The sequence below is a fragment of the Rhinatrema bivittatum genome, chromosome 3 (assembly GCF_901001135.1).
Source record: "Rhinatrema bivittatum chromosome 3, aRhiBiv1.1, whole genome shotgun sequence".
Taxonomy (NCBI): domain Eukaryota; kingdom Metazoa; phylum Chordata; class Amphibia; order Gymnophiona; family Rhinatrematidae; genus Rhinatrema; species Rhinatrema bivittatum.
Window position 1 is genome coordinate 221,524,420 of NC_042617.1, and position 23,465 is coordinate 221,547,884.

The 23,465-nt window shown below is 43.5% G+C and overlaps 1 protein-coding gene across 18 annotated transcripts in view; it reads right to left on the reverse strand.

The window, feature by feature from the left end:
- Nucleotides 1-5,695: 5,695 nt before the first annotated feature.
- CCR6 (C-C motif chemokine receptor 6) overlaps nt 5,696-23,465 on the reverse strand; it is a 553,987-nt gene continuing 536,217 nt past the window's right edge. For 8 of the 18 annotated variants that reach the window (XM_029594230.1, XM_029594222.1, XM_029594223.1 and 5 more), the window contains one exon: nt 6,979-7,142. In XM_029594230.1, the coding sequence (XP_029450090.1) occupies nt 7,116-7,142 (27 nt within the window). In that variant the 3' untranslated portion in view covers nt 6,979-7,115. Of the gene's footprint in view, nt 7,143-23,465 lie in introns of all 18 variants that reach the window. The other 10 variants (XM_029594242.1, XM_029594244.1, XM_029594239.1 and 7 more) reach the window with 4 other exon arrangements.

Consider the following 23,465-nt stretch of genomic DNA (forward strand, 5'->3'; position numbering starts at 1 on the left):
CATAGGTGTAGTCTTTAGGATAACCAAGAGGAATCTCCCACATTGAATCTATAACTTGATTTATTTCCTCATCAAACCGGTAACAACCATTACTTTAACTGCATTTGCAGCAGCTTGCGCTAAACTGTCTGCAAGGGTGTTTCCCATTGTGTGTGGAGAAGTCCCAGGATCTCTGTCCTAGCTCATGGGTAACTTGAATATCCTGACACTGTAAGAAAAGCTCATGAATATTTTTCCACATAGCTACATGGTGTAGGGGTTTCTTTTTGGCTGTAAGAAAACCATTAGAGATCCAAATGGGCAGATATTTATTAAAAGACCATGCTAAATACATGCTATCAGTGATAATCAATACAGGTTTAAGTTTTTTCTGAGCCTATTTGAAAGTAAAATTTACAGTTGAAATCTCTGCATATTGAGATGTATGGTATTTAAAGATAATTTCCGTTGTTTTTCTTAACCTGGAAATCTGGATTAAATTTGCCTAGCACTATTCCCATTGCAGCAGCACTTTGTCTAGTATAATCATGTGACTTGATGGCTGAGCCAGCCGTATAAAAGACTGATTCATATTCTACTAACGAACGGAGAGGTATCAAATGCTTATCTCCCCACTGCCTCCTCCACAGCATCAGGGATTGAATGCAAATTTGCAAGGTTTTGTCATAATGAAATATTGTGAATCTTCAAAGAGTGCAAGCCATTTCAGCCACCTGCACTGCAAAGCCTTCCTGTCACAAATTGGGTGGCGTTACAGTTGAGTATGTGAGATTAATGGGGAGTAGATGAGTATTTTCTGTCCCTGTGCCAGATCTCTTCCCTTCAAAATTCCTTTAAAAATTGCTGCCATCAACTTTTCTATTAGGGAAAACATTTTTTTCAGCTGGAGTAAATAACCAGGATGCAAACTGTACTAAAGTTTCTGTTACATGATTTTGAAAACATATATATCCAGCTGTATTTGAAATATATACTGTCATACATAATACCTTAGAAGGATCACACTCTGAGAGCACAGCTGCCTGATTTAAATAATCTATCAGGGATGTTAAACATGCTTTCACTTATAGGGTCCAATTAATGTGTGGTCCACTCTTACATCTGTTAAGATCCTATACAAGGGTGCTATTTTCACTGAAAAGTCCTGTACAAAACTTCTACCAAAGTTTAAAAACCCTAATATACAGGCCGATTCAGTAAAGTCCACGGGAGAGCGGACAAACGTCCGCTCTCCTGGTGCGCGCACAGGCCACTCTCCTGTGTGCGCGATTCTCTATTTAAATGAGGACCGGCGGTAGAACGGGCAAAAGGAGGCACTAGGGACACTAGCGCATCCCTAGCGCCTCCTTTTAGCCCGGAGCGGCGGCTGTCAGCGGGTTTGACAGCCGACGCTCAATTTTGCCGGCGTCGGTTCTCGAGCTTGGAAACCGGACGCCGGCAAAATTGAGCATCCGGTTTTCGACCCGACAGCCGCCGGCCCATTTTAAATTTTTATTTTTATTTTACTTTTTTTTACCCTTCAGGGCCTCCGACTTAATATCGCCATGATATTAAATCGGAGGGTGCCTTTGGGTAGGCGCTAATTTCTTAAAGTAAAATGTGCAGCTTGGCTGCACATTTTACTTTCTGTATCACGCGGGAATACCTAATAGGGCCATCAACATGCATTTGCATGCTGAGGGCGCTATTAGGTTCTGCGGGTTGGACGTGCGTTTTCCACCCCTTACTGAATAAGGGGTAAGGGAAAACACGCGTCCAAGGGCAGGTTACCAGTGCGCTCCGTCGGAGTGCACTGTACTGTATCGGCCTGATAGATTGTTATTGCTTCAGTGTGGTTGGAGGCTACAGCTGAAGCAATTTTTCTTTAAAGCTAGTGGTCAGACCTCTGCCTTCCTTTGATATTGTGAATCCCAAAAAATCTACCACAGGTATGGCTAGATAATTAACTTTAAATTGCTTCTGTCTCTTAGGCAACTCTGTGCATGTAGCTATATGTATAGGTTCAATCTTGCGGCATCCTACCTGATTTTCCCAGGCTTGCCATAAGTCCATATATTGGTATAATAGTTCTTTCTATTTCTGCTTACCATCGGGGAAAAATCAGAGTTATCAATCAGTCTTTTAATTTGTTCTTCAGCATTAATGTGGGTAGTGAGTTGTAACACAGGTTCTTTTTGTCTCTTGTACCATGGAATATCTTGATAGGAAATAATAGGTTCTTCTTCATCCATACCAATTACCTGGATGTCCCTCTTTTTTCCATCTAGGTAGCACATGACTAAACAGACATCTGTCAATTGTGTCCCATGTATGGTTGTAATATTCGACGGATCTTCTGGGGTATCCTCTTGTAGCCAATGTCAGGGAAAACAAGTAATTTCTGCCATTGTATCATAATGTCCCACAGCTGAATGGTTCCCATATTTACATGTAAGCCTGTTCATGGCACAGTCTATTATTCTTCACTTATAGTCTTTTCTGGTGTAGTTTTAAATTTCTGGACCTTTGCATTGGGACCAGTCCTTCCCTGTGTACCTGTTTTTGGTCTTATCTTTGGGGATGGTTTGGCTTGATTTAGACCAGTATAGGTGAGTTGTTGAATTCTGGTTTGGGTTACCAGAGGACAATTATCTGAATATCGACTATACAATAGAGGTTGGAACCCAGGATCAGCTCTGTATCACTGGGGGGCATATACCCTAGGATGAAGATCATACCTTGGTGAGGGTTTCATTTCAAATGTACCCCCTCCTTGCAGTTTAATTTCCTGGGGCCGGACTCTAGGGTCCCTGGGCTGTCGGTCATATGACACCTCTGGCTTCACTCCTTGCCACTGATCTCACCTTCTGGGTTAATTAATATGTCCCCTAGATCCTGATTCCTCCCCAGGACCCTTACCATGAGTGCGACCCAAGGGGTCAAGGCCAAAAATGTGAAATACTTCTGCAGTATTTGTTCTATGCATCTCGCTTTTTATGCATCTGTGACAGATATCTCAAATCTCCTGTTTATTTCTGCCACCAGATGCAGAGAAGCTATTATACTTCTTAGTATATCCCAAACCATCCCAAACCTTTATTGGGTAAATATTAGGCCCATTTTAAAGGCTATGCTTAGCCCATTCTTCTGATGTATTGTTCTTAGAGTGTCCTCAAGCCAAGAAATAGGAACTATACCCATTGACTTTGTATATAAGGCTTAAATAGTTGTTTCCCATGTAGCTGTTTCTAATGGGGTCAGTGCACATGTACTGGGAACCAGTGCATTAATTATTCTTCATCTGGTGTCAGGATTATTAATATTCACCACACCTTCAATTCCAGCAATCTTACTGCCTAGCCATACCACAATATCCCTAATATTAGTGGGTGTTGATCTACTAAGAGCCCTTATTTGAGTGATAGGTAATGTAGCCAGTGCAGTAGCCTGTCTTATAGTGGCTGCTCCTACTACAGACCTCAGCATATCTCCTAAAATGCTTCTCATTAATGCTATTTCAGTTCTATATTGGTCAGCATTTAAATTAGCCACTTCAACAGCTGTAGCGGGGAGTATCTTTCTGAAATAGAATTTCCTGATGTCCAAGGTTCTCTAGCAATCGGTCCATGCCTGTTAATTGAGGCAGGAATTTCTATCTCTCCACCGAGCCAGCCTGACACTGTTAGTGCCATAGCAGTAATAATTATAGAATCATGTCTATTTACTTGTCTATCTACTACTCTCCAAGCAGGTATTTGTAATTGGACAGGGAGCTGTTCAGCAGTATCCTGGGTAAGTGTTTCAATAGCTAGATACTGCTCGCTCCATGCTGAATTCTAAAAGTAACATTTTCTTGATCACCTAACACTGGATAGCCTTGCGCAGTGACTTCCAGTTGAAATGCTGGCCAACACCTGAATTGTTTAGCCATAATGAAGGGTCTAACTCTGCCCTTTACTATATACCTAAGCTTTTAAGAAAAAAAGAGCTCCTTTTAAAAGTTTACCTTTGTCTGAGTATTGAGTGGTCCCATCTGGGGTGCCAAACTGTCTTGGTCCTTGTTCTGATAGATATTTCTAAGGGGAAAGATGTCATTAACGGATTACCCATTAAAAGTTACTCTTCTGACATTAGAAAACCATGTCACATAAATTAACACATCAGTGCCACTAAGGATGATTCAGTTAATTATTTATGACATCAGAACCACTCACAATACTTAGTCAGAGAGATGTTCTCAAAAAGAATATAAGTTTTATTTTACATAAGGAAAGTATATAATTAAATTCAATTGATAAATTTAATTGATCAAATCACACCAAATTGTCAGATCAGTTAATTTAAGTCAGATCAAGTCATGATACAATAAAAAGTATGAATCAATTGTTTGCTTAACCAATATGAGTTGAAACAGCCATACCTCGGGCGTATTTTACTGAGAACAGTATAAAAGCCACGAATGACTGGTCTTCACTGTTTTTATATCTTTAGCCCAGGTGGAAGATCATGGCTTATAAATTTGAATAACTAACCTAGAATCTCTGATCGCTACATGTATTAGTCAAACTAAATATAGAAGAACATTTGACTATAAAAAAGAAACTCTTTGATCTTACATCAGATGTACGACAAGACATCTGTGTGCTTTGATCATAGCTCATCAGTCTCTAACTGACAAAAAAGACATTTGATTTCATATTCTAAAGCATAACATAGGAGGAGTACAATCTCATAATCTGCAAGCTTCTTAAAACTTCTAATGTTTAAATGCAGTACTAAGATACAGTAAATATATTTAATAAGTTCAGAAAAATATAATGAATTATTTATTTTATTCAGGTCCTGTGTTACCTGGAGAAAGAAAAGCTCTGGGAACTCTGCCATACTAGAGCATTAATCACAGAGATAGTAGAGCGCTGGCTAGTTTCCCAATTCTTTAAAAAAAGGAAATAAAATAGAACTATAACTGTTTTATATTTAAATATGACTTGTGCACTAGTCATCTCAGTGTTTCAGAATAGTGCAGGGGTTAATGGTTTCATATATCTGTGTATTTTTGAGGTACAGGAGAAACAAATGCTATGTCAAAAGCAAGTGAGATAGTGTAATAAAGAGATATTAGCCAAGTAGTATTCTGGCAGCTGTATTTTGCACTAACTGAAATCTGTGCATCTGAGCACAAGGTAAGCCCATATTTAGGGGCAGATTTTCAAAGGGTTACATGCGTAACCCCCGAAAAGCTGCCCCTGCGCACGCAAGCCCTGGGACGCATGTACGACCCGGGGCTTGCAAAAAGGGGTGGGGTGTGGGCAGTCCAGGGCGGTCCAGGGGCGGGGTGGGGGCATGGCCGGAGCCTCCAGGCACAGCAGCCATTTACCACTGTGCCCGGCACCCCAGGCCGGCCATTGGCTGGTGCATGTAAGCTATGCCTGCCGGTAGGCAGGCGCAACTTACCCAACAAAGGTAAGGGGGGGTTCTAGGTAGGGCTGGGGGGTGGGTTAGGTAGGGGAAGGGAGGAGAAGGTAGGGGCAGGCGGAAGGAAAGTTCCCTCCGAGGCCGTTCTGATTTCGGAGCGGCCTTGGAGGGAATGGAGGAAGGCTGTGCGGCTCGGCACGCGCAAGTTGCACAATTGTGCACCCCCTTGCGCGCGCCGACCCTGGATTTTATAACATGCGCACGGTAGCGCACGCATGTTATAAAATCGGGCGTAGATTTGTTCGTGCAGGGTTGCGAGAACAAATCTACGCCTGCGCGCACCTTTTAAAATTTGGCCCTTAATGAATTACAGTAGTCTAGGAGGATCTGCATGGATTACTTTAGCCAAAATATCTTGTGACAAATAAGAATGCAGGTTTCTAACTAGGTGCAAATATAGAAAACAAGCACAAATGATACTGGAAACATGAAGTTTTTGATATGCCTCTGCTAAATGATGTAAAGTACTTGGGGTGATTGTGGATTCTGAGCTGCTGCATTAAATTCAAACCTTCAAATTCTAATAATGTTTGTCCTGCACTATACAGTAAAAGATGACCCATTGTCTGTGTCACAGACCTCACTTGTTCTTCTAGATGGATAGACATCAGAAGAAAATCTTGAAGTGTGGTTTACAGTGATGTATTTCTTACTTAAGCACCATAAATCCTGTATTATTTTCAGAAAGTAATTTCTAAATTTTATACCAATAAAGGCATAGAGTACTGGATTCAGACAACAATGTAAAAAGGCCAAGGCTTCTGTGATAAACATTGCATAAGCTGTTTGCTTCTCCTCAAGACAACTTTTCTCTTTATTGAAGAAACCTAAGGCATGCACAAGAACCACCATGTTATAGGGCACTTGACATACCAGGAAAACCACCATAACTGCTATGACCACACGGATTGCCTTGTGCCTCTGTGAATTGTGGGTTTCCAGAAGGGTTCTGATAATGAATGAGTAGCAAAAACACATAACCAAAACAGGGAATAAAAATCCAAACAATACTTGCAGTCCCAAAGTTGTTAATTTCCATATGTTTGGTGATGTACCTACATTGTATCTGGGTTCACAGATAGTTTTATGTTCATCTACATTATGGTGTTCATAAGATGCACTGAATATGAAAGTTATGCTGGAGATGAGTATCGAGACTGTCCACACAACCAAACAGATTGCGGTTTTGTGTGTCAGGGTTGTTGCTCGAAATCTAAATGATCTAGTTGCTTGCACTATTGCAATGTATCGATCTATACTGATGCAGGTCAATAGCAACATGCTGCAATTAAAGTTGATTGCATATATACCTTTGACTAGCTTGCACATAAAATCCTTGAAAATCCATGAGTCTGCATGAGACACTGCCCAGAATGGAAGTGTGGTAACAAATAGTATGTCTGCAATGGCCATATTTAAGAGGTACACATCGGTCATGGACTTTGCTCTCTTATAAAATGTAAATGTCACCACCACCAAAATATTACCTATAAGTCCCAAAACACCTATCAAAGAATATGCAACAGGCAGGAATATCTTTGTGAAGTTCCGGACATCCTTCTTGTTACATTGGATTGCTAATTCAGATGAATCATAATCTTCATCATATTCAGTGCTGCTTAAAGTATTCCAAGAGACATAATTTGCTGACTCAGTGTGGTTCAACATAGTTCAAAGGTAGATTTTATCTAAAAAAAAAAGAATATCAGAAAACCATTGAAATATAATTGTTCATGAGAAAATACAGCAAACCAGTTCTCAATCTACTAATGCTAGTTTTACACACTTATTAATCCTCACAGTCAGAAAATCACACAAATAACTTTATCCATCACATTGATCTGGCAGACAGACAAATGCTAATATCTCAACATATTTCATTGGTCACATCAAACTCACATGGTCATTCAGTAAAACTCGATGTTAACATTTAAATGAGGGAAAGGGAGGGGTTAGGGTGGGGTTTGAGCAGGGTTAATAAAATTTTGAAGCCAGTATTGCTGCGGGCGATAATGATTTTGTTGCGGAGGTGGGCCCTTGGCCCGAGGTGATGTTAATGCCACCTGTGGGGGAACCCCCTACAGGTCCCCACCACCAGGAGGTGAGGCCAGACGGGAAGCGGAGGCTAGCTGAAGCTTCACCAATACCAGCCCTCATTCCCGAGCCAGGGCTGGCTGGACTTAGGTGGGCCTCCGCGTGGATGATCTCGAAAGGTTGGACAAAGGGTGACACACCAGAGGACAGCAGCCATCAAAGAGGTTCAGCTGCAGGACAGCAGCTGGCAAGACTGAGAGGCTGAACCAGGAGACTGGTGAAAGGCTGGCAATTTGACACGGAGAGGAGACCAGATGAGAAGTCAGGGCAAGTGGCAAGGCACAAGGTCAAATCCAGGCAAAGGGTCAGAGACAGGTGGCAAAGCATGAGGTCAAGTCCAGGCAAAGGGTCAGAACCAAAGGAATCCATCTGAAGGTAAGTAGGAGGCAGGAATTGGTAACGGAACTGAAGCAGGATCAGGAACAGGTACTGGAATGTAGGCAATGCAGAACATAGCTGAACAGCATGACCTGTTGCCAAGGCAAGCTCTGACTCCCTTATATAGGGAGATTTGCAGACGTCATCAAGAGGGGCCGCGGGTGGCTTTCCTGCCATGGTCTCTTTAAATCCAGAAGAGGTGCAAGCGTGCCTAAGGCTATCAGGCCAGAGAGGAGGCAGCAGCATCTAACCACTTGGTGAAGGAGAGGCCTAGCCAGGCCCGGAGGAACTCCCCACCGTGTGGGGTGGACTGGGAGGCGAGAGAGCAGAACAGGCATGGGAACTACTGCCTGCCACAGCCGGAGAGGACGGGCCCAGACTGGAGATCCAGCATTGGAGGCCAGTGAACTCGGCCGCGGAGCCCCCATGGCCAAGGAGTGCAACAGTACCCCCCCTTTACAGCTCCCTCCTGGAGGTCTGGGTTTCCCAGGATAGGCGGCGTGAAACTGCTGAAGTAAGTTCTTATCAAGAATGTTGGTAGCTGGTTCCCAGGAGTTTTCTTCGGGACCATATCCTTCCCAAGAGAGTAAGTATACCCACTTATGCCCTCTCTTACAGACATCGAAGACTTCCTGTACTTGATAGAGAGTATCGGTCTCGGAAACAAGGGTGGATGGCTCAGGAACCTTGTAAGAAAGCCAGGAGAGGACCAGTGATTTGAGAAGCAACACATGGAATGAATTATGGATTCCTAATGAAGGTGGAAGGCGCAGTTGGTAAGTCACTGGGCCAATTCGTCGAGTAACAGGAAATCGTCAATATACCCGGGAGCAAAACGTTGAGATGGAAGTTTTAGATGAATGTGGCATGTGCTAAGCCTCACTTTGTCACCTGGTTAAAACTCGGGAGCTGACCTACGATGAATGTCTGTGGACGTCTTAGCAAGATTAGCTGCTTCTTGGAGACTTTCATTAGTACAAGTCCATAGGGCGTGTAAAGCCTCGGCAGTATTCTGAGCCGCAGGGGATGGAACTGCCAGAGAAATCAGAAGAGGTGGCCATGGCTGCCTTCCACGGACAACAGAGAACGAGGAAGCTTCTGTGGAAGTGCTGACATGTGCATTATGGGAAAACTCAGCCCACGGGAGTAACTGAGACCGGTTATCTTGTTGATCATTGGAGTAAGCCTGTAGAAATGCTTTGAGTGAGCAGTTCATGCATTCGGCTTGGCCATTGACTTGCGTGTGATGAGCTGTAGTTAGATCTAGAGAAACTCCAAACTTTTTCCAAAGGGAGTGCCAGCAACGGATGACAAATTGGGGACTTCTATCCGATGTTATGTGTTGCGGAAGCCCATATAGGTGAAATATATGAAGAAAGAATAAGCGTGCCAACTCGGGAGCAGATGGTAGGCTAGGCAAAGTTACAAAATGCACCATCTTGGAAAATCTGTCTATTATGACCCAGATTATGGTGTTACCATGGGACTTCAGAAGGTCAACTAAAAAAATCATAGACAGGTGAGTCCAAGATTCCTTGGGAGCTGGCAGACGTTGTAGTAATCTCCAGGGTTGTCCCACAGGCGACTTCTGTTGTGCACACATGGAGCAGGAATCCACATAGGCTCGGGTATCCTTGGTCATAGTGGACCACCAGCAATAACGTTGAAGGAATGTCAAGGTACGTGCATGCCCGGGGTGCCCAGCTGCACGGGAATCATGTACCCATTTCAATACTTGCTCACGGAGTCTGCATGGTACTACAATCTTCCCAGCAGGGACGGTCAAGGCAGCCAAAAGGTAGATGCGAGCAGGATCTATTATATGCTGGGGTTCTTCTGGAGCATCCTCAGCTTTGAAGGAGCAGGACAATACATGCAATGATATCACAGATCAAAATCGAACCAAGTGAAAAAGAGTGCCCAGCAGGCCTGCTGGGAATTGACACACTGAGCATGCCGAAGATGCTTGAGATTCTTGTGATCTGTGAATATTGTGAAGCAATGTTGGGCGCCCTTTAGCCAAAAGCGCCACTCTTCCAAGGCGAGCTTAATAGCAAGGAGTTCATGATCACCTATAGTATAGTTGCGTTCCGCAGCAGAAATCATGTGGGAAAAGAAGGAGCAAGGGTGTAGAGCGCCCTTAGAGGAGTGTTGGCTTAAAACCGTCCTTACTCTGACAGAGGAGGCATCCACCTCTACGACAAAAGGGCGAGTCGGGTCTGGGTGTCGTAAACAGGGACCATGTAGAAAGGCCTCCTTCAATGCTTGGAAAGCTGAAACGGCTTTGGGAGTCCAGTTCCTGGTGTCCACCTCCTTATGAGTGAGCGCAGTAAGGGGTGCGGCGATCACAGAGTAGTTCACGATAAAATGTCAGTAGTAGTTTGCAAAACCTAAAAATCATTGGAGCGCATGTAGGCCTACTGGCAGGGGCCAATCGCGAATGCTTTGGAGTTTACTGGGGTCCATGGCGAAGCCATGCCTACAGACAATGTACCCTAGGAAGGGTAAGCTCTCCTTTTGAAACAAGAATTTATCTAGCTTGGCATACCTCTACGACAAAAGGGCGAGTCGGGTCTGGGTGTCGTAAACAGGGACCATGTAGAAAGGCTCTGTTTACGACACCCAGACCTGTTGGCGCACTAGACGAACATCCTGGTGATGGGTGGATAAATCCTTAGAAAAAATAAGGATGTCATCCAAATAAGCTATTACTTTGGTGTAAAGGAGGTCCTGGAATATCTTATTTATCATACATTGGAACACCTCTGGAGCATTACAAAGGCCGAAGAGCATGACAATATATTCATAATGCCCATCTCTGGTGTTGAACGCAGTCTTCCAGATATCTTCAGGACGGATTTGGATGAGGGTATAGGCTCCTCTCAAGTGTAATTTAGTGAATATCGTAGATCCTTGGAGACAATCAAATAACTCGTTGATCAGAGGCAGAGGATATTTATCATTGCGAGTGATAGCATTTAGGCCCCAGTAATCTATACAAGGCTGTAATGCCCTATCCTTCTTGGCAACGAAAAAGAAACCCACGCCAGCGGGTAACGTGGAGGGACGGATGAATTCTTTAGCTAAATTTTCTTGGATATACTCCATCATGGCCTTTGTTTCTGGGACAGAAAGTGGGTACATCCTGCCCCTAGAAGTCATTGTCCCTGGCAGGAGATCAATAAGACAGTCAAATTCCCGGTGGGGCAGAAGGACATCAGCCTTCTGTTTGGAAAATACGTCCTCAAAGTCGGCATAAGTTGCCGGAAGGCCAGGAACTGTGACTGCTATTGGCAGTAAAGAGGGTGGTTGAACCCTTTTCATACAAGAGTTGCGACAGTGAGCACTCCATTTTGACAATTGCAACGCAGACCAGTTGAATTGGGGCAAATGTTGCTGGAGCCAGGGTAAGCCAAGGACCACTGGGTGGATGAACTTGTCAAGAATATAAAACTCAAGTTCTTCCTCATGGAGGACTCCAATCTTAACCCCAACAGAGGAGGTGATCTGAGTGATCCTCCTGGGCAGAGGATCCCCATGAATGGAGGCAATGCATAGTTGTGTCTCAATATCTCTGGTGGGGATTCCCAAATGGACGGTGAGGTCCTTCGTCAGAAAATTCCTGCCGGCTCCGGAATCAACCAGAGCAAGCGCTGGGAAGGAATGAGAGTTCCAGGACAAGGTAACAGGGAAAGTCAGTGACGGGCTGGACAAGTAGCGCCTGCATTCAGGACCCCTACCGAACTTAGGCTTGAGAGTTTCCCAGACGAATTGGGCATACAGATAATCGGTGTCCTACTGCACCATAGTACACAGAGGCCTGCTTATCTCTTTCTGAGGCATTCCTCTGAAGAAAGACATCCTTACCCTAGCTTCATAGGTTCTTCAGATTTGCTCACAGGGGAGTCCCTGATCACAGATGTCTCCTCGAGCGGAGGAGAGTGGGAACGCTCCATTGAAACACGACGAGGAATCCGAAGCTCTCGATTGCATTCCCGCAGTCAGTGGTCGATGCGATCTGTAAGGTCGATGAGGCCCTCAAGTGAAGTTGGGGGCTTCTGGGCAGCAAGTTCGTCCTTGTCAGATAGATGGAACGCAGACAGTCCTCCTACCAGACAAGTTCTGCCGCAAGGTTGAGAAATTCAATAGTGTAGTCATTGAGAGACCGATGTCCCTGCTGGAGATGTAAAAGATCAGAACTGGCGGTGGCCTGTTGACCTGGATCATCAAAGGTCCTTCAAAACATGGACACGAATCGGGATAGCTCCTGTAGAAGGGAGTCTGACTGCTCCCAGAGCGGTGAAGCCCATGCCAATGCCTTGCCTTCTAACTGTGAAAGAATGAACGTGATCTTTGTGGCATCATCTTGAAATAAAGTTTGTCTGAAGAGTGAACTGCATATAACACTGATTGATGAAGCCCCTACACAGCTTCGGGTCACCATTGAAGCATAGGGGAACTGGTAGCAAGACCGAGGCTCTGACTGGTGCCACTGGTGATGACAAACTGGATAAGGCTGGAGTAGTGACTGTTGGCACCGGAAGAGAATCCAGACAACTGTTTAGACGTTCAATAGAAGCTGCCAATGCCTCAAGGAACCACTGCTGCTCTTGAATCTTGAACGCCAGGCTCAGGATGGCCAGGATGGCGGGGGCCTCCGACGGGTCCATGGCCTTGGCAACCTGTTGCGGAGGTGGACTCTTGGCCTGAGGTGGTGTTGGCACCACCTGTGGGGAAAACCCACACAGATCCCCACCGTCGGGATGCAAGGCTGGACAGAAAGAAGAGGCAAGCTAGTGCTTCGCCAACACCAGCCCTCATTCCCCGCAGGCTGAACCCTTGAGTGCCAGGGCCAGCTGGACCTAGGTGGGTCTCCATGTGGATGATCCTGTAAGGTTGGCCAAAGGGTAATACACCAGAGGACAGTGGCTATCGAAGAGGTCCAGCTGCAGCACAGCAGACTGGTGAGAGGCTGGCAACTTGACACAGAGAGGAGGTCAGACAAGAAGTTGAGGCAAGCAGCAAGGCACAAGGTCGAGACCAGGCAAAGGGTCAGAGACAGGCACAAAGCATGAGGTCGTCCAAGCAAAGGTCAGAGGCAGGTGGCAAGGCATGAGGTCGAGTCCAGGCAAAGGGTCAGAACCAAAGGAATCCGTCTGAAGGGAAGAAAGAGGCAGGAATTGGTACTGGAACTGAAGCAGGAGCGGGAACAGGTACTGGAATGCAGGCATCAGGAACAGTTACTGGAACTGAAACAGGAGCGGGAACAGGTACTGGAATGCAGGCATCACAGAACATAGCTGAACAGCATGGAGACCTGTTGCTAAGGCAAGCTCTGACTGCCAGAGCCTGCCTTATATAGGGAGGTTTGCAGAAGTCATCAAGAGGGGTTGCAAGTGGCTTTCCCTCCGCAGTCCCTTTAAATCCAGAAGAGGCACGTGCATGTCTAAGGCTGTCAGGCCTGAGAGGAGGCGGCAGCATCTAACCACGCGGTGAAGGAGAGGCCTAGCCAGGCCCAGAGGAACCCACCGTGCAGGGCGGCCCAGGAGGTGAGAGAGCAGAAAGGGCACAGGAACTACTGCCCAACGCCACCACAGAGGTGGGCCCAGACCGGAGAGCCGGCGTCAGGTGGGAGTGAACCTGACCATGGGACTGCGGCAGCCAGGGAGCGCAACGATTTTACACTTTATCACCGGTAGTAGTGCCGGAATTAGCTACACCTTTTCTATTGGCACTATGAGAGTGATAGTGAGCAGTGGGTCACAACTGTGGCGGGCAAAAGCTCACCACTGCAATGTGGCCGCCGGCTCAGTATAACCCCCCACACACACATACACTTTTTTTTCGCTATAATTATAGCAGAATGATGAATCCCGGGGATAGTAAAATAAAAATCTGTTGGCTCTAGCATAAAATAAGAATTAGAAAGTATCCAACATATCCACATTTTGAACATTTTAAAACATATGACTGAAATAGTTCTTATTTATTTAATAATTTTTATATACCAACTTGTCATGCAAGCATATCAAATTTGTTTACAGTAGTTAACAAATATTCATTTAAAAATATCTGCATTTCCAAAGAAGAAAGGAAGTAAATACATTTATTTATTTATTTATTTATTTATTTAATGTGTTTTGTATACCGTCATTCGGTTTTGCCATCAGAACAGTTTACAGTAGTAGAGACATGATATTGTTTACAAACATCATTGTAGCAAACTGTCATATTGAAATAACGTTTGGGGTTTAAAGATTAGGTAAATACATAATATATTATTATTATATATTATCAATCTTATGTAGCAGCAGAGTTACTACATACATTAAAGTTAATATATACATACAATAACATTGTTGTTACATATAGACTAGGGAGGCTAGGGGTAATAAGTGAGGTCAGTTGCACATTATCTTAAGTGTTCACATGGTGGGCGTTATTTAATTGTTAGAGGGATGGAGCGTTTTTCTTGGTTTTGTGTTGCGTGGTTGATTGGTGGTTTGGTTGATTGAGTGAGTTTGAGTAGGCTCTGGTGAAAAGCCAGGTTTTCAGGTCTTTTTTGAAAATTTTGATATCTGGTTGATTTCTGATTTCGATTGGTATTGTGTTCCATAGAGTGGGGCTGGCGATGGATATAGCTCTCTCATGTGTTGAGTTCAGTTGTGTGGTTCTGGCGTGAGGAATTTTGAGGAGGCCTTTGCTTGTTGAGCGTAGGTTCCATTTAGGAGCGTGGATTATGATGAATTTGCTCAGCCAATTGTTTTGCTGTCCTTGGATTATTTTATGCAGGATTGTAAGTACTTTGTATTCTATACGGTATTTTATTGGGAGCCAGTGTAAAGAGATGAGGGTTGGCGTGATGTGCTCATGTTGTTTTGATCCGGTCAGAATTCTGGTGGCTGTGTTCTGCAGGATTTGTAGAGGGCAGATGGTAGCAAGTGGTAGGCCAAGGAGTAGAGCGTTGCAGTAGTCGAGGTTGGAGAAGATGAATAGTTGAAGGACCGTTTTGAAATCTTCGTGTGCGAGGAAGGGTTTGAGACGTCTGAGCGTCAGTAGTTTGTGGTATCCTTCCTTAATCTTGTTAGTTATATGGGTTTTGAATGAAAGATCTTTGTCTATGGTGATTCCTTGATTTCTCATATGAGTGACAGGAGAGATTAAGGTATTTGGGTTTTCTGTTTTGAGTGGTAAAATGGGGGTGGTGGTGTTTTTCCTTTCGAGGATGATTAACTCAGTTTTATCAATGTTTATTATGAGTTTAAGGTCAGTTAGATACTGTTTGATTTCTGAGAGATAGTTGTTTCTCATATGTTTCTTCTAGCGGATTCTGTATAGGGACTAGAATTTGCATATCGTCAGTGTATAGAAAGTGGGTCAACCCCATGCGTTCTAGAGCGAGACATATAGGAAGTAGGTAAATGTTGAAAAGTGTACTGATAGGGCAGATCCTTGCGGCATTCCTGTATTTAAGTTTACTTTATTGAGAGATTGTTGTTGAACATTACTTGGAAATTTCTATGTGATAGGTAGGAGGAAAACCATTTTAATGTGATGTTGTTTCATAATATAAATAATTAACATAGCAAACTAAATAGTAGGCTAAATAATCAAAATTTAAACACTTAGAGAGGTAGTATAATATGAGTAGAGATAGTAAAATCAAAAATAAAAATATACATTACCTTGGTATAAAATCAGAAGTGTGAGATAATTATGTTAACAGCTCTTGGTAAGCTTGTTTAAAAAGCCAAGTTTTAATCCCCTTTTTAAATAATTTGATGTCTGCTTCTAATCGTAATTCCTGTGGAATAGAGTTCCATAGTAGGGGTCCAACAATAGAGATTTTGGGGGAAGGAATTGGCAGCATCCCTGTTCCGGTTGATCTGGTGATTCTTGAGGGGGTGTGGAAGTGAAGTGAAGAGGTTAGCCAATTTTTTCATTGTAGAGGGTTTTGTGAATTAGCGACAAGATTTTATGCTGGGCCCTGTATTGGACCGGCAGCCAATGAAGTTCTTTTAATATTGAGGTGATATGTTCGGATCTTCTCGTACCTGTCAAGAGTCTAGCTGCAGAGTTCTGCAGAATTTGCAATGGTCTTGTGATATTTGCGGGAAGCAGTGGCGTAGCCACGGGTGGGCCAACTTAGATCCAGGCCCACCCAACTGGCACCGGAACTGCAAGGCTGTCGCGGAATCCCATCCCCGCGACAACGAACAAGAGAAACCACGTCTCGCATGCCATCACTGCACACATAAGGAAGCGCTGCTGCGGCCGTATGGCCAACCGATCTTTCTGTTTGGGGGGGAGCGGAAGTGCCGCGCACAGCTTCCGCTTCCTCCCCCCAAAGCAAGAAGATCAGCTGTCCTCTCCTGCTGCCACCGGCCTCCTGCTATCTTCGGGCCATATGGCCCGCCGAACTTCCTGTTTGGGGGGGGAGCGGAAGCACAGCACACAACTTCCACTTCCTCCCCCCAAAGCAGGAAGATCGGCGGGCCATACGGCCCGACCCCGAAGATAGCAGGAGGCCGGTGGCAGCAGGAGAGGCCAGCTGATCTTTCTGCTTTGGGGGGAGAAAGCGGAAGCTGTGCACGTGCTTGAATGAGTATGTGTGGATGAGAATGGGAGTCTGGGTGTGTGTGTGGGTGAGAATGGAAGCTTGAATATGTGGGTGAATGGGAGCTTGAATGTGTGTATGTGTGGATGAGAATGGGAGTCTGGGTTTGTGTATGGGTGAGAATGGGAGCTTGAATGTGTGTATATATGAGTGAGAATGAGAGCCTGGGTTTGTGTGTGGGTGAGAATGGGAACATGGGTTTGTGGGTGAGAAAGGGAGTCTGGGTTTATGTGTGTGGGTGAGAATGTGTGCCTGGATGTGCATCTGTGTGTGCATAAGAATATAAGCCTGTGGAGGGTTGAGAAAGTGAGAGCTTGTATGTGTGTCTGCAGAGAATGTGAGCTTGTGTGTGTGTGGGGGAGAGCATATGAGAGTGAGAGCAGGAGTGTGTGAGGGGGAGTCTGTGAGAGAAAGCATGTATGTGTGTGTGTGTGGAAGGGAAGAAGACAGTAATAGAAGAAAGACACTAAAAAGGACTTAGGAAATGAGCGACAAGGGAAAAAATGGGAAAAAGAGACCAGGACCAACTGATTAGAAAAATACAAAGATCAGACAACAAAGGTAAAAAAAAAAAAATTATTTTGAGATGTTAGCAATTTAAATATAAGCAACACAACTGCTCTCTCAAAATTTATGGACTGGTAGTAGCCATGAATAAAATCGTAATAATAAGAAGGCTAAAGTACCACAAATCACCTTGAATTATGTTTGTATCATTAAGTAGACCTCATACTTAGGCGTAGATGTGAATGCTATTCTGCATAACGTTTTACACCAGTAGTATAATCATGGGTCAGAAAAGAATTTTATATGCTTAGTGAGTCCAAAGTGAAAAGAATTCAATTTCTTAAGATAATGTAGCTACTTAGCTTTTTTTGCATGTGAAGAAAAGCCTGAGAGTTAAAGATGTTACAAGGCTTGAGAGGTGTACTAGCCCGACATGGACCGTGTTTCGGCGTCTGCCTTCATCAAGGAGCCGAATGTATGTGAGATGATTTTCGTGACATTTTCACCAACATGGAAGTAATGCGTTTCCTCACATTCCTACATTATCTTAAGAAATTGAATGTTGTCATTACTATGATGCATTAAGAAATTCTGCAACAATGAATACAATGAGAAATGTCATGCTACATCAACTTTGAATTCTTTTCACTTTGGACTCATTAAGGGGTAGATTTTAAAACCCCTGCACACGTAAATCCTCCCGGATTTACACGCACAGGGCACTTGCGAGCCGGCGCGCCTATTTTGCATAGGCCGCCGGCGCGCGCAAAGCCCCGGGACGCGCGTATGTCCCAGGGCTTCGTAAAAGGGGCAGGAGGGGGCGTGCCCGAGGGGCGTGTCCGGGGGCAGGGGGCGGTCCAGGGTGGGTCCGAGGGCATGGCGGCGGTTCGGGGGCAGGCTGGGAGGGCGGTCCCGAGTCCCCCGGCACTGCGGCCTATGCTGGGGGACGCCGGGGCGGCGCGTGGAAGTTACGCCTGCTTCAAGCAGGCATAACTTGCCCAACAAAGGTAGGGGGGGATTTAGGTAGGGCTGGGGTAGATAGGGGAAGGGAGGGGTGAGGAGACACGGAAGGAAAGTTCCCTCCGAGGCCGCTCCGATTTCGGAGCGGCCTCGGAGGGAACGGAGGCAGGCTGCGAGGCTCGGCGTGCGTAGGCTGCCGATTTTGCGCAGCCTTGCGCACGCCGACCCTGGATTTTATAAGATACGGGCGGCTATGCCCGTATCTTATAAAATCTGGTGTACTTTTGTTCGCGCGCGCGCGCATGTTTTAAAGATCTACCTCTAAGCATATAAAATTCATTTCTGGCCCATGATTATACTACTGGTGTAAAACGTTATGCTGAATAGCATTCATATCTATGCCTATGTATGAGGTCTACTTAATGATACAAAAAAACGTAATTCACTGTGATTTGTTTTGTTGATAATCTGTTGTACTTTAGCCTTATTATTACGAGCAATTTAAATATGTCATCTTTGGGAATGTGTATTTCTTATATTTTTGTATTTTGCTCTTTCTTAAGTATTCCACTGTTCAGAAATTTTAGTTTCTCAGGCTTTCTATTTTAGTTTTATCTGCATGTTTCTGTTTCTAATTTATAGTCTCTTATTTCTATATTAGGTAAGGGTCAGTATCTGTTTTGCATGTGTGTGACAGAAATGCAGTATTTCTGCTAGTTTGTAGTTTCTCTGTAGTAGTAGTCCAGCTTATTCTGTTATTCCCGTAGGTGATGTATTAATGTTCTAGGGCCTGGTGTAGTATTTGCATTGCTGCTTTGTCATAAGGTTGCTGTTATTTGAATCCTGAGAGTCAGTGCTGTGACTGTATGGCAAGGTTCTAGATGCCTCTTTCTTTGCAAGAGTTTCTGTTACTTCACAAAATAGCAGTGGAGGGTTATTTTTTGCTGAGGTGACACCAGAATTTTTTTTTCATGTTAGTTGTAATGTGAATTGCTCTAGCTCTGTGCTGCACCTGTTCTGATGATTAATTATATTTTATTGTACTTATGAAGATTTCTGGTTTTCTGCAAAGATGGTTCATGAAAGAATACATTAATTTTTGTTTTATTACATGATTGGATCTGATTGTTTTCTGCATTGTGCATTTAAAAACTGCAATAAATATAAAATAAATTCTGATTAATAAGGAATTTTTAATGCTGGTAAGGGCTAGAAATAATTGAAGTAAATTATTTTAAAGTTTCATACATGATGCATAATGGCTGTTGCAAATTACTTAGAAAGCCATTCTAGGGTGCAATATATGGCAATATTTATCAGTAAAAAAAACAACTAGTAGACCTGCATGCCTACAGCCCACCCATGTTAACCTTGTGCCCACCCAAAAAATCAATTCTAGCTATGCCACTGGCGGGAAGGCCTAAGAATAGTGAGTTGCAGTAGTCTAATCTTGATAAGACAAGTGCCTGTAAAACAGTTCTAAAGTCTTTGGGAATAGGAAGGGTTTTAATCTTTTGAGTATGTTTAATTTGAAGTAACCATCGCTTATGATTTTTTTAACGCAGGATTTCATAGAGAATTCGCAATCTATAACAATTCCTAGATCTCGTACTTCTAGGGAGATGAGGTAGTTTTTGGCTGCTTCTTGAATTTCAAGCTCTTTAGTCTTGCTTAATTTAGGTGAGATGTATAGGATTTCAGTTTTTTTAGTATTTAGGGAAAGATTCATTTGGGTTAATACCTTTTCAATGGCGGATTGGTATATATCTCAGAGCTTAAGAGTTTGATCAATAGATTTTTGGATCGGTATTAAAATTTGAATGTCGTCAGCATAGATAAAATGTGTTAGACCGAGGCCTGATAGAATTCTGCATAAAGGGAGCATATAGATATTAAAAAGTGTAGAGGATAGAGAGGATCCCTGGGGTACTCCAAAGTTGAGATTGATAGGATGTGATTCGTTATCAAGAAATTTTAATTTGAAGGTTCTATTTTTTAGGTAAGAGCTAAACCATTTGAGCGTGGAGTCTTTAATGCCTATTTCATTTAATCTATCAAGGAGGATATTATGATTAACTGTATCAAAGGCTGCTGAAATGTCTAGCAAGATCAGGAAGTAAGATTGGCTGTTATCGGTTCCTCTTAGGATGATATCTTGTAGTGAAGTTAAAAGGGTCTCTGTACTAAAATATTTTCTAAATCCATGTTGTGCTGAATACAGGACACTATGTTTTTCAAGATAATCTGTTAGTTGATTGTTAATTACTTTCTCAAGAATTTTTGATATACAAGGTAAATTAGAAATGGGTCTTGGGTTTGAAAGATCATATGAATTGGCTTGTGGTTTTTTTATGATTGGTTTTACTATTTGGATTTTAAAGTGTGTGGGACATTAGCTTTGGTTATGGACAGGTTAATTATATCGGCAATAGGTTTAGAGACTATATTGGTGATTTTTTTTAAAGGTTTAGTTGGAATATGGTCCACTGGGTGGGCAGCTGGGTTCATTTTTTTAATTATACCTTCGATTTCAAGGGATGAAACTGTGTCAAAGGAAGTTAAATGGTCCGTAGGGTTACTTGGTAGTACAATTTGGTTAGAGTTCTGGGGAGCTATGTTTTATTATGTTTAAAGTTTTTTCCTTAAAATATTGAGCAATTGTATCGCAATTAAAAGAGTTGTTTGATGTGGGAGTTTCAATGGGACTGGTCAGGTCTTTTACATATGAAAGCAGAGCTCTAGGGTTACATTGAAATTTATTTATTTTGTTAGAATAAAATTCTTTTTTTGCTTTATTGGTGGCTTCGTTGTATTTATGTAATAGAGATTTGTAGTTAGTTAATGTTTCGGTGGAAGGAGAAGCTCTCCAATGTCTCTCAGCTTTCTTAATTCTTAATTCATTGTTGTACCATGAGATGTGGTGTTTTTTGTTAATGGAAATATCTTTTTTAATAAGTGGGCAGCAATTATCAGCTACTTTTTTAGTTAAAGAAAACCATGAATTGATTGTGTTATCACTGTTTTATGTATCTATGTCATTCAGAGCTTTTGAGAGATGATCAGTTAGGTTATTTAGTTGACATGGTTTCCTGTATTCATTTCTGGTCTTGGTTGCTGGGGGTGCTATGGTTGTGTATTGGATATTTATATCACAGGTAATTAATTTATGATCAGACCATGGGATTGGGGTAGTAGTAGGACTGAGAGTGGTATTGAGATAAGAGTTGATGAATATTAAGTCTAGTGTGTGTCCTGCTTTGTGGGTTGATTGATTTACTATTTCTTGAAAACCTAATGCTGACATTGAGTTTAAGAATGCCTCACAGTTGTGAGATAAATGGGTCTTTATCGACATGTAAGTTAAAGTCTCCAAGTATGAGGGTAGGAATTTCAGATTTTAGGTTAGTAACAAAACATTCAATTAATGGAGAGACATTAAGTTCTAGTAAGCTTGGGGGTGCATAGATTAAACAAATTTGTAGCCGCTGGGAATTTAAAAGAGCTATTTCGAATTTGGGTGGTGAATTTATTTGCTGTATTTTTAGGAGGAGTTCCTTTTTTGATAGTATCATTATACCACCCCCTCTTTTGTTGAGCCTAGAAATAGATGTGATGATATATTTATTTTTAGGTAATTGATTTAAAAGAACATAGTCAGATTTTTTAAACCAGATTTTGGTGATTGCACATATATCAGGGTTGTTATCTGTGAGAAGGTCATTAAGGATAGGCAGGAGCTTGATACACCCCAAATCAACTTGGCCGTGGAGAGAGAATAGCAATATTCTCTCTCCACGGCCTTCCGGTCAATATATTGCTCGTCCTTCCCATATACTGTTTCAACCCCTTTTCGTTTTACATCCAAGTTTTACTTCCTTGTTTAATGTAAAGTATCCAAGTTTTATTTCCTTGTTTAATGTAATGCAATTCTTTTGCAATGGTTATCGTTATTATGTAAACCGAGGTGATTTGTAACTTGTTACATGAATATCGGTATATAAAATTGCTAAATAAATAAATAAATAAGAAATAATCAGATTTTTCCAAATAGAAACTAAAAGAAAATGGTTATTTAGGTGATATTTAGCATGGCCAAGAGATATTTGACATAACTTCAAAAAACATATGTAACATGCAGGTGGAAGCACCACTATAGATTCTTCATTAATACTCTCATTCCAAACAAAGACATGCCCTCAAATACATATTGTGATGAAGTGTAGGCTGTCCTAGGGAAGGAAAACCAGGTCCGGATCCCTACAGGGAGGGACCGGAGTTGAGTTAAACAACAGAAGGCATATTTCAGGCCATCTCGAAGCAACTCGGGAGGGGGCCGCAGCATCCCTCTCAACAATTAAAACCATTTATATTCCATTGTGGCCACTGCATCTTGCAGATGGGCTCACAAAGTGTCCTGAAACAAGAGTCACTGGATCTGACTGTGACTTGGCCTGTCCAGAGGTTTCCCTGGTTCCCGAGCTCTTAGCTGGGTTTGAGAATGGGGGGGGGGGGGGGAGATTTTCCACTGCCAGGCTTTCTCCCAGGATGTTTGAAGAGGGGGTGGCCATCTTCATGGGCCTGGGAGGAGGGGATGGGGGCCGTAACCCTGGCAGGGAGGCTTCGGGGTTGCTCCCGTCTGCCCAAGCGGGGCCCCAAGACTCATGGCAGGCTAAGGGCGGGAACGCCTCACTTTTCCCATGCACATGTTAAAAAAGGATGTGCGCCACTGCCCTAAAACAAAAACCTATTATACCTTAGATGTGTAAATCCAAGGAAGGCTGAGATTCGAGGTCCACCGAGCAGAGTCCATCGTCTACCACCCACTTCCAAATGAACTCCACGATGGTATGTGTGGCTGTTGCGTGTTGGAATTCCACTAATAACCTGGACCACACCAAACGACGAAAGAGGAACCCACGGTCTTCTGGGCTGCAATCTGGGCTTCCTCAACATGGTGCAGCAGTAGATAAGCAGATGCGGACTAAACTGTAACCAGAAGCGCAGGAGGAGAGTCTTTAACTCCGTGAGGAAGGGTGTCAACCGGGGACAACGCAGAAAGATATGAACCATTGTGTCCTCTGCCCCGCAGAATGGTACCCTCCTCCTGCTCCCCTGATACAATCCAACAGGCTGCCTGTAGCGATGGCCCCCTGGGCAATGCGCGAGCATAAGTCCCCAGTGGTTTTCCAAATTAACTCTGAGTAGAACTCCTCCCACTGGGGTCTCAGCGCACCAGCCAATACTCTCCGCCATGATGTACCTAGACGGCCGGAGAGGGTGGCTCGGTGCATCGAATGATGCACCAGCTCGACCATCGCTCTTTTTGGCGCTTTGCAAAAAGGCACCAGCTGGATCGCATCCAGCCTGCTTAGGTTGTGGGGAAGGGAACAGGGAAGTCGAGGGGTCCTTGATGTTTCGGGGGTGGGGGCAGGAAGGGGTGGGGACTCCTGGCCTG